We start from the raw sequence: 11,761 nt of genomic DNA, 5'->3' as shown, positions 1-11,761 counted from the left end.
CTCTTCTCTGCACTCTTTCTAGAGCAGTGGTTCTCAACATGTGGGTCGGGACCCCATTTGGGGTCGAACGACCATTTCACGGAGGTCGCCAAACAAGGCTGTCCGCCATTTTTCCCCCTTTTCTTTGGCCACGCCCCTGGCACCCGGTGATATATAAGTGGTTGGGGGTCACCACAACATGGGGAACTGTATTATGGGGTCGCGGCATTAGAAAGGTTGAGAACCACTGTTCTAGAGTCTCAACAGCTTTTTTACATCATGATGATCAAAGGCTAGCAAAGGGTAGAAAGACTAATCTATGTGTTTGATTTTGTTAAACAAGTGGAGTGTCTTTGACTGCAAAAAGAAAAAAGAAAGAAAAAGAAAAGAAATGCCAAGGATAATTTTTTTCTCCAAAAATAAATCAAACAATTCAGAAAACCTTTTCTGAAAATGGATTCTAAATCCAAACAAATTTTAATACTTTCAAAACTGTTATTAGAAGCAACTCATCTAAATTTTCTGAAAGTTGTGTGGCAAATAGCACCCACTATGGAGCACAATCCCATCTAGCTTGTGGGCCTGGGCTACATATTAAGGGAGAAAGCAATTTCTCATGGTTCCTTGTGGTCAATAGAACACATAGACCCAAAGAACATTTTTCCATTCATGCATAGTCCCAGTGGTCTTGCTGTTGAACATAAATTCCATGTGCTCTGCTGGTGGACTTCACTGCCATCCCTTTGTAGGTGACAATTAAGCTAGTGGTTCTGGCTTTAGCACCACACTTAAAGAAGTAGGCATATATTTGGGGACCAGCTCTTTTGATCCATGCTACCTTACAACTATGGTTGTTGATAGTATTAAGCTTTAATTACCATTGCTCTACCCACTAAAATGGATAAGTCAACCCACATGCTATTTCTAAAGGAGAAGAACTGAGGAGCAAAAAATGCCCAGCTGTGGGAAACATAAATGGAGACCTTAAAATTTGCTCTGTGCTAAAGCATAGTAAGATATAGCAGGAGTTGCTCCCACCCTCAGAAGCCCTGGGCTCCATAACTAGGGCCAGTATGGTATAATGCTGAAAGTATTGGGCTAAGGCCAGGGTGATTCACACTCCTCCATGGCCAGAGACCTACTGGTGCCTTAGGCTTGTCACTCTTATTAAACCCAACCTATCTGATAGAGTAGGGAAAATTGGAAGGAGGCGGCCTGGGCTGTGCCTTCTTGAGCTCTTGAGGAAAGGCAAAATAGAAAACTATAAAATAAACAAAATAGTGCAAATTCCTGCACATCTGAGCCATTTCTTAGTCAGGGGGTAAATTGGCCCTGGTAAATGCCACTCACCCATGAACCAGACATGCCTGATAGATAGATCTACCAGAACTGTAGGTTTTATATACTAGGCATGTGAAGAAAAGCACCAGATGTTTGCAGCGGTGCTAGGATTTGGTGAGATTGTCCTGTAGTTGAAGTAGCAAAAAAATTGTGATGGTCCCTATAAAGCATTTGGTATGACTGAAAGAGCACAACATCCAAAGGAAAAGAGAAATGGCAAATGGTCCCTTTTGTTTTGCTTTCACTTCACTTCCGATTCACTCTTCCAGGTGTTTCGTGGGAGAAGTCTTCACTGTGCAAGATCAGTCATTTTGCTGCTACACAACGCTATCATCTGTGTGATGATGGATTTCTGTCTGTTACTTTCTCCCACAAGTGTTAATGTTCTTCCCATCAGCTGCATCTTCAACTAGTGAAATATGAAAATCTGTAGAAAGTGTGAAGTGTGAAATGCAACCTACGAGACCTCTCATATATTGTCTGTTTGTATGCAGCGCTATTTCTTTCATTCCCCCTGCAAGAGAAAAAGACAAATTTGATAAAGATCTGTATGGCATTTTCTGGCTCTGAAAACCCCTTCAGAAAAGTGCCCAAAGCAGATTCATTAAATTGCAGCAAGTTCCATTTAATAGGATAAGACCAAAAGCCAAGTGAAGCACAATTCATTCTATTACAGAGACACCTTGAAAGTGATTCTTTTCTGACCTAGACATCCTGCCAATTTGCCCCACTTTCTCTAGGCATTTAAAAGTGAGGGTGGAGATCAATGAGAACATGAATGGTCTCTGCCAACCTTTTCATCCCTTCAGTGTCTCCCAAATAGATGGGAAGCTCTGAAAAGGATCAGAAGTTGCTTCTGAATAAACAAGCTTCAATTTTTCAGTGGGCTGAAAAAAACCCCCTAAAGAGCAGATCATAAATCTTTCCCCTAACAGAAGACAGTCAATTTAGGAGCACTCTGTTGTAAATGTTGTAAAAAATCATCATAAAATGTTACAGGGAACATCTTGTCCTCAAGGGCAGTCAGTTCCAAGGCAAGTGTTTTCTCTGTATTTGGTTTTATCTAGCATTGTTTCAAGCACACACAGGGAAGGAAAAAAGACAATGTGGCAAAAATACAACTCAGAGTGAAACTTGGAAACGATTTTGGAAATGGTTTGTCCTTGCTGGCTTCTTCATAGGGCTGGGAGAAACTAACTGGCCCGCAAACATAAGTTAGTTCTGTGCTAAGGCAGGACTAGAACTCCCACTCTCTTCTGCTTTAGTCCAGTGCCTTTCACTACTGCACCTAACTGACTCTCTTTCAGCTCCATCATCTATCCAAATCCTTTTCCAGAAAATCTTCAATGCTCTAGGGAAAATATGGGAAACAGAAAGGGGGATTGTGGGGAGTTGTTCTTGGGTTCCATCCCATATTCACAGCTGTACTGAACACTGCATGAGGTTTCCATTCTTGTCTCAACCATCAAGCCAACACAACATGGAAACAAACGCAAGGATGACCTGTAGCCAGAACACCACTGTTGGACTCCAAAGAGACTAATTTTTAGACTTCTTGTTGTTATTGTTGTGGGGCTGGGAGTATTATTAGAAAATGGTACCTAGGGCACTCTGGAAAATAATAATTTAAAAAAATAAGGTGATTTCCCCCCCACACATACATCCTCTAGCTTTAAATGGGGCCAAACTGTCTTTTCCATTCTAGTAATATGGAATGTCACAGAGCACTTATTCAAGTGTTTTAAAAAGTACTGGGTACCTGATGATAAGGAAGGTACATAACTCAACAGTAAGATAATCCTGTCTATGCCTTTCAGGGATTTCTTTTACAGGACAGATATTAAACCAAGAAAGAAAACATTCAGCCTTCAGATTACACTGTTTCACTACAACACCAAAGCTATTTTCTTGGTTATCAGTGAGGGTTAGGGTTATAAAATATTTAAAAATTATAAGTCATATTAAATACATAATTAAAATATTAAAAATATAAAATACACAATATTAAATAAACGTCTCCATAATTATTAAATAAAATCAAAAAAGAATTGAGCCGGACTTACCAACATATAAATCCCCATTGATATTCAACTGTCTCATCATTCCTGGTGATTTTCCAGTTCTGGCACCATAATCATCAACTGTGATCTTCCCAGATTGTCCATCCCTTAAATTGATAAAAAGATATGTTCCCACAATCAAATAATGTATCTTATGTGAACATGTATAAGTGGTTGTACATGTTTCAGATGCTTTCTACTGATGGGCCAACTGTAGGACGACCGCAGAGCTTGAGAAGGGGAAGAAAGCCCTTTGAGTAAAGGAGAAGACTACAGGCTTACAAAGCGGTACCTATGTTTTTGTTCTGTGGCCCCATATGCTGGCAATCACACACTGGAGAAATCAGATTCCCAATGTTATGAGGACACAAAGCAAAGACATCTCATCATGATATACCATCATGCCATCTGTATGAAAAATTTAGATGTCTAGTCTTCAGACCACCATGTAAAATATGGTGGACACCATGCTGGAAATACGGCTTGCATTTTTACTTTTATTAAAAAAAAGAATATTGAAAGTGGATTTACACATTGATGTTTATTGAAGAACAGAACTATTCAAGAATCAAGAATTACAACTTACCGAACTGCCTTAACTTTATGCCATCTGCCATCATTGAAAGAGCCATTCATTATTATGTAAGCAATGCCACTGCCCAGATTGTAACTGAAAACAAAGGAAAAGAGTCAACAGATTCTAGAGAACATACAATCATATTCATTCCTTTTCACTAAACAACAATCATTGGACAACACTTATTTTCCTTTATTCTGTTCTGATAACTGTGAGTCTCTAGGGAGATTACAAGGATATTAAAAGCATTAAGAGCAGTAAAATATAACAATTACAAAAACAAAAGCAGTAAAATAAATAACAAAGGAAAGAAAAGAAAAATGATAAAATATGAAATATAACTGACATAGATCCAGGATAAGTATTCTTTTGAGCTTAAGGCTGTAATATTACGTAAAACCTATGGCATTTCCTAACACATATTTGTAGGACTGTGTAGAAAAAGACTGGCAGGAAAAGATCTTGTAACCCACTGATGCCTCCTTCCTTTTCATGACTGAAACACTTTTACTTAATTATAGTTCCTTTGGCAGCAATATTAACTACATAACAGAACTCCCAAAATCAAGATGGAGGAGACCTGTTACTGTAATACTATGGTCTTGACTTCTAAATATCTGTTATGCAGCTGGAGCCAAGGGAGAGGAACCACCAAAGAGGCTGCACTTGGATAGAAAACAATATTATTATTTTCAAAATAATAATAATGATACTATTACTAACAAGGGGTACCTTGCAATATGATTCTCTCTACAATAGTTTTACTCAACCTTGTCTTTTTTAAGCTGTGTGAACTTCAACTCCCAGAATTCCCCAGTCAGCTGGCTGGGCAATTCTGGGAGTTAAAGTCTACATAACTTAAAAAGATCAATGTTGACAAATACTGCTCTACAATTGGGTTGTCATATTAATTTATGATAATATTTTGGTACATGACTGAGACACGAAATGAATTAAATAACATGTACAATTAATAAGGAGTATCTCATCTTCATCTACTCCAGTGTTTCTCAACCTTGACAATTTTAAGGCATGTGGACTTCAACCAGCATTGCTGGCTGTGGTATTCTGGGATTTGAAGTCCACATGCCTTAAAATTGTCAAGGTTGAGAAACACTGATCTACTCCAATAACAACTTATAAATCCTGGACCTTTTTTCTCCTTTTCATATTTTCTGCTATATGAGATTTGCATGAACAGGATTTTATTTTTACATTTATGTCTATTACCCAGAACCCTACATGCATCCATGCCCTTATTATTTTTTCTCTCTAAAGCAGCGGTTCTCAACCTGTGGGTCGCGACCCCATTTGGGGTTGAACGACCATTTCACAGGGGTCGCCAAACAACGCGATCTGTCATTTTTTTTCTCAGCCGGTGCAGGGGGCGCCGCCGCACATGCGCGCTGCGCAGGGGGTGGTGCAGGGGGCAGCGCTGCGCATGCATGGCACAGGCGGTGCAGGGGGGCAGCGCCGTGTATGCGCACTGCGCAGGGGGCGGCGCAGGGGGGCGCCGCACATGCGCGTCACACAGAGGCTGCCACCGCGCATGCGTGCTGTGCAGGGAGAGGTGTCATGCATGCATGCCGCACAGGGGTCACGCATGCGCGCCGCCTGCTTATGACCGGGGTCGCCAGTCTAAAAAGATTGAGAACCACTGCTCTAAAGGATTATACTTTCCAATATACTGGGAACAGATATCTAGGACTTATTATAACTAATACTTCATCTTTCATTAGATGAAGTATTAGTTATAATGAGGAATGAGCCACCATCCCCAAATATTTTCATTGAATGCTGGATCCTGTATGATTCTGTGAGACTAACACTTTTTTAAACAAAAAATAACATTAAGAAATTGCAATTTGTTTCAAGAAATGGGCAACTCAGTTACACAGAAAAAAATACATTCATTCACAACTCAGGGCATGAATTATGTAAATACCATAGCCATGCCTGTTCCAAGTGAAAAGATAGCCTACCTGAAGACCAGGGAACCATCCTGAAGACCAAGGGAGATGAAGTCACTGTTGGATCGCATTGGGCTGTCACCTCTCCATAACAATAGACCATCCATCAGTGAAGTCTTAAATCTCATAAACACATTTGTTCTTGATCCTGACACTCTGTGTGGTGTATGAAATAGGATTTCAGTGGCATGGAGGGAAATAACATAATCTTCCTCTCTCCCCCCTCTGATAATATAACATTCGGATGTTTCTCCTAAAGATCTGATAAGTATACCCTCAAATTGGCTTTGGGGAATAAGAAATCATTAGTTGAGTTGTAAAGTGTCAAATAACATTTTTTTAAAAAAAAATATAGCTGGTTTCAAAAAAAAAAAGCACTGGGTTTTGTTTACTTTGTACATATGAGTAAACCTTCTGTGATGTGGTTCATATCCATATCAAAAGTAGTTCTTTTGATATGAGCAAAACCAGTGCTTTTTTTCTTTAAAAAAAAAAGGTGCCAGAACTCACACACGTCATACAACACACCTTGTCCACCCTACAAGGTTCCATCCCAAAAAGGTGCCAGAACTCTGTTCTGGGTGTTCTATGAGAAAAAAAGCCCTGAGCACAACTAAAGGGCATCAGTTTAAAGAAATCTAAGTCAGATTTTGGCTCTCACTGTAGCTTTATATGTTTCCCTTTCTACCATATTTTCCTACTTAGTAAGATAAAACCCTGATCCTTTACACACCCACCTCTTGGTGCCAGCATTGGTGCCAGCATGTTTTAAAATACAGCAAAACAGATTTTAATCTAAGTCTGAAAAGACAGTTCATATGCTTTTAATATTTGCCTGCGTAAAACCATAACCATTCACATATCCAAGAGCATTTCTGAATGACAGAACTACAAGCAAAACTCAGGCTCTGACTGTATGCATTTACCTTTTAAGAATGTTTGGATTGTCGTATGTAAGATAGCTGCGACCTATGAACTGTGGAATTTCAATGGCTTCCATCACAACTAAAATGTTAAGGGAAACTTAATATCAAAATTCAAGTTTTATACATTCAGTGATTTATATCAACAAACATAAGGGAACATTAAAAACATATATTTTTTCAGAAGATTCTTAGTCAATAATTTTTGATTAACTGTGATTCAAGGCCCCACCTTCACCTTCTTAATTCTACAGGTTAAACTTAGAGAAGGATCTTATGGTCTTTCATTGCAATAACAGTAAGTGATAAATATGAATTAGGAATATCCCATCACACCATTATATGGAAAGTAAGACATTACCACCTGTGTAAATAAACACAGAATTTTCTGAATTTCAGCTGAAGGAAGGATATAATAAGAAAGGAGGATCTGCATATGCTTCATATACTGTATATGCTTCAGATTTATTATTGATCGTTGCATTGTTACCCCAAATACAACATTACGTGATGGACTATTGTGTCGAAGAAAACTGGAAGCAAATGACTTTTGGAGAAGGTGGCATGAGTAATTTTGATGCCATGTATGTTGCTCCTGTAGTGCCAGATCTCATCCTCTATTTTATTTTAAATAATTCTTCTGTAATGTTCTATAGAAAACAACATTTCATCCGCTTAAAGTGCTCAGTTCTCCCATTTGTCTATTTCAGACTAAGGCTTATGTAGAACAGCTTCATTTCTTCCCAGGCCAGGGCAAAGCCAAGCCTGTTTTTTCTTTCCCCAGTCTTCCCCCAAATCTTCCCCCAGTAGCAGTGAAAGCTCCCTCTTGCCCTTCACAGTGATGCTCTTCAACACCTGCCCTTCAAACTTCTGAGCACAGCTGCAGTTTTCCCAAGGAGCAACAATTCTTAGAGAACTTATTCAAACACTGTGTAGAACATTTCAGCTATTACTGGATCATCTCAATCACGGGCAGTTGATCCTCCAATTTTAATTTCAGAATTGTAGTGGGTGATCTTTAGCGGGTAGAACAAGCCAGGATGAAAAGTACACAGGAATGGCAAAAATGAAACAAGCCCCTCCCCTCTTAAATAACTTGAAAGAGATAGAAATTTTCTGATCTGGAGCTAGGAATTGCCCAGGATTTGCTGGACACTGCTCACCATCAAGATTAATTAAATTAACTTTTTCATATCCATATCCCTGGGAGCATTCTCTTCCTCTTTACTTCCACAGAATCCATGTGATTCCATGATTTGGATTCTGAATAGTTTTGCAAGAATAAACATAAGATGAGAGTTAGGAGAATCTAAATAAAGCTTGAAAAGTAGAAATTATCAGATTTCAAAATCTTTCATTGCAATTCCTCAAGTTTTCAATGCGAGCTTGATCCCTTATTTCCATAAAATTCTACACTGCATTTACCATCACTAACAGTTCACATAAGCATGCCGGGTTTGGCCATTTAATTTTGTGCATTTGGCTCTAAATATTCTGGACCTCTCCAAATATTCTGGACAACAGTTCTTCAAATCTTTGAACATACTGACTACAGCAAATGAAGGCTTAAGTGCAAAATCCGGATTGAATCATTTCCTGATTTATAAAATTTGGGTTTTGAAATATTTTTTTAGTGTTTTAAATCTGCTGTGCAAGCCCACTCACAAATGGCACTACCCATTTATTAAGTTATTGCCTACATATAGTTAATATGCAGGACATTTTTACCAGTCATAAATAAGAAAACAAGTAGCTGGATATGAGCCAATTGATAATAATGTACTGGGCATTACACCTATAATTCAGGTTATGATTATGAATTATACTATTTAGAGATGCTGTAAAAATCAGTTTGAATCATATGGCAAAGTTTGCAAAAGAGGCACATAGACACATAATCATACATCTAATCATAGGCATGTCCAGGAGACAAGGGAGGCTAGATGATGAAATGTGCCTTGTGATGCAAACAACATTACAACAATACAAAAGATACAACACGGCAAAACACTGTGGCGTCAAAGTCAATCTTTCATCATTTTTGAGTCATCATAGCTAAAAGCGAACTTTATGCACAGTTCTTCAACACATTTCAGAGATGTTACTTACTGTTCAAGCAGTAATTTCCACATTCTTCAGTGGAACAGCATAAAGCAGAAAAACATTCAGATTTTATTTTTCAGCAGCAAAAAGAAAACCCCTTCTATATTCTATTGCAGTTTTATGCATGTAACCGTTAATGAAGGTTGGTTCACAAATTTACGACTGTAACATTCTAACCCAGAATTTTGCAAGGAAAAAAAAAAGGCAATCTGGCTCAGATAAATACTAGCCTTCTTCTGAATGTTACTGCAAGTTGTGCCTTTGTACTCATGCACAGATGTCATTGATAAGAAAGCAAAACCCTGATCTGATGGCTGCTGCAATTGGTGTGATCAGATATGAATGATGGCCCTGCATTTTTGTAAAAGGTGCCATACCAGAAGACCAGCCTGAATATTTTTCTCCCTAAATCAGGTCAATGGTCTATAGCTAATACTTTTCAAAATTATTTGTTGGATTAAAATCTTCCACTCTGATTGTTGTTGTTAATTGCGAAGTCGTGTCCGACCCATCACGACCCCATGGACAACGTTCCTCCAGGTCTTCCTGTCCTCTACCATCTTCTGGAGTCCATTTAAGTTCACACCTACTGCTTCAAAGACTCCATCCAGCTACCTCATTCTCTGTTGTCCCATTCTTCTATTGCCCTCAATCTTTCCCAGCATTAGGCCCTTCTCCAGTGAGTCCTTCCTTCTCATTAGGTGGCCAAAGTATTTGAGTTTCAATTTCAGGATCTGGCCTTCTAAAGAGCAGTCGGGGTTGATCTCTTCTAGGACTGACCTGTTTGAACGCCTTGCAGTCCATGGGACTCGCAGGAGTCTTCTCCAGCACCATAGTTCAAAGGCCTCCATTCTTTGGCACTCAGTCTTTCTTATGGTCCAACTTTCACAGCCATACATTGCAACTGGGAAAACCATGGCCTGGACTATACGCACTTTTGTTGGCAGAGTGATGTCTCTGCTTTTTAGTATGCTGTCTAGATTTGCCATAGCTTTCCTCCCCAGGAGCAAGCGTCTTTTAATTTCTTGGCTGCAGTCCCCATCTGAGGTGATCTTGGAGCCCAGAAAAATAAAATCTGTCACTACCTCCATTTCTTCCCCATCTATTTGCCAGGAATTGAGAGGGCCGGATGCCATGATTTTGGTTTTCTTAATGTTGATTAAGAAATAAGAAATCCACTCTGATTAAGTCATCTTAAATCTCACTTTGGTTTCACACGGCTAATGGGTTTTTGCACTCCCATTAGTCAAGACACATCATTTTCTCTAAGCAAAATAAGTATGGTGAAGCATTTACTCAGAAGGCAAACTAGGATTTCTTCCTGCAACTCCTTCTTCCTCCTTGGAATTACATCCACCCGGCATTATTTATTCTCTCTCTATCTCTTTTTCCTGGATAGGAGGATTTGCCTCCTCCAGACAGACCATTGTGCTACAATCATCCATTCATTTTATTTATCTATTGATTGGCAGGTAAATAAAAAAATATCTGATTCTACATGATTCTGGAGTATAGAAAAGTCTAGGTAGGCTCAGAGTTATGATTACACATAAACATGATCCTGCAGGCAGGGACTCTGTTCTGCATCTTTGCCACCTTTCCTTTACTTTTAACAAAATTAGAAACACATTTAAAAACCAGGGAAACATTAAAGTTTGAGAAACTAGCAAGCATCTAGAGCAGTGTTTCTCAGCCACAACATCTTGGAGACTTGTGGGCTTCAGCTCCCATGGCTGGCTGGGAAAATTCTGGGAATTGAAATCTATACATTTTAAAGTTGCTGAGGTTGAGAACCGCTTGCACACTAATTGCGAGAATGTTGGTGTCCATGAACATTTGCCTATCCCTGCATTACAGGAATATGTCTTGCACATAACACTCTTGAGAACATTTGTCTAGAAATTACAGGATATCCCCAGTAGACATGTACTATATAGTTGAGAGCCTTCATCCATTGAAAAGAATGGGAAAGAGAACACTTGAAAGTCTTCTGCAGAGCTGAACAAATAATTTACAGCAAAAAGGAATATACTGTCACCTACTGGAGCATACCTGCATTGCATTTTAGTTGTTGGAAAAGCTAGACTGCTTAACAAGCCCTCCAGTTTAAAAAGAAATCTCTCCGTTCACCAGAGACCAAGGGACAGACTCCTTTTCCGCTTTACTTTTGTAAATAATTCTTTGGTGGTCTCTGAGGTGTGACTAAGAAAGTATTTGTTCTAGCTGACAAATTACTAGAGATCCAAAGAGTAGCAAAGGATTAGAAGCTGCATTTGCAGCAAAGGCAGTTAACACAAAGGAGGATAAAGTTACAAGGCTATAAATCCCCTTGTTTAAGAGCATGAGCTGAATCCTGCTGAATAAGACAAGAGGAAGTTTTTCCTTCTTGTATATTGGCAGCACAGAACTTTTTAATTCTAGCTTAGGAAGCTTCAAAGTAACCTGAACTGTGAAATTCGTCAGAATTTCAGTGGTGGTATTAGTTTAGGAAACTAACAATATAACCATGGGAATTTGTAATGAAATAAATTTAGCTTATCTGAAATTGGAGACAGATTAGCGTAAGTTAAACAAATGGGGGATGGCACTCCACAGTTACTATTGTGTGTGTGTGTGTGTGCACAACCGTGCATGCGTGTGTATGCGTGCAAAATTCAGAAAATAAACAACATTCTGAGCAGCATTCCAACCCTATGAAATGATAAATTTGGGGATGTGCAAAAGAAAGTCAGCAGCAACAAAAAACATGGATCTTTGGGGTTCTGGATTTTTTTTTTTAGCATTATCAGCTGCAATTTCCTAAACAAA

The 11,761-nt window shown here is 38.9% G+C and overlaps 1 protein-coding gene across 3 annotated transcripts in view; it reads right to left on the bottom strand.

The window, feature by feature from the left end:
* Positions 1-418: 418 nt before the first annotated feature.
* EGFLAM (EGF like, fibronectin type III and laminin G domains) overlaps positions 419-11,761 on the bottom strand; it is a 116,249-nt gene continuing 104,906 nt past the window's right edge. For 2 of the 3 annotated variants that reach the window (XM_039347928.1, XM_039347927.1), the window contains exons 19-24: positions 8,960-8,983; positions 6,854-6,932; positions 5,940-6,083; positions 3,967-4,050; positions 3,384-3,487; positions 419-1,834 (exon numbers count right to left, since the gene is read on the bottom strand). In XM_039347928.1, coding sequence (XP_039203862.1) covers positions 1,680-1,834; positions 3,384-3,487; positions 3,967-4,050; positions 5,940-6,083; positions 6,854-6,932; positions 8,960-8,983 — 590 coding nt within the window. In that variant the 3' untranslated portion in view covers positions 419-1,679. The remainder of the gene's footprint in view (positions 1,835-3,383; positions 3,488-3,966; positions 4,051-5,939; positions 6,084-6,853; positions 6,933-8,959; positions 8,984-11,761) is intronic. The other variant, XM_039347929.1, reaches the window with a different exon arrangement.

The sequence above is a fragment of the Crotalus tigris genome, unplaced genomic scaffold (genome assembly GCF_016545835.1).
Source record: "Crotalus tigris isolate CLP2741 ecotype Arizona unplaced genomic scaffold, ASM1654583v1 scf7180000018103.2265978, whole genome shotgun sequence".
Classification (NCBI taxonomy): Eukaryota; Metazoa; Chordata; class Lepidosauria; order Squamata; family Viperidae; genus Crotalus; species Crotalus tigris.
Note: the sequence above shows the minus strand (reverse complement) of the source record. Positions and strands in the feature narration are given on the sequence as shown.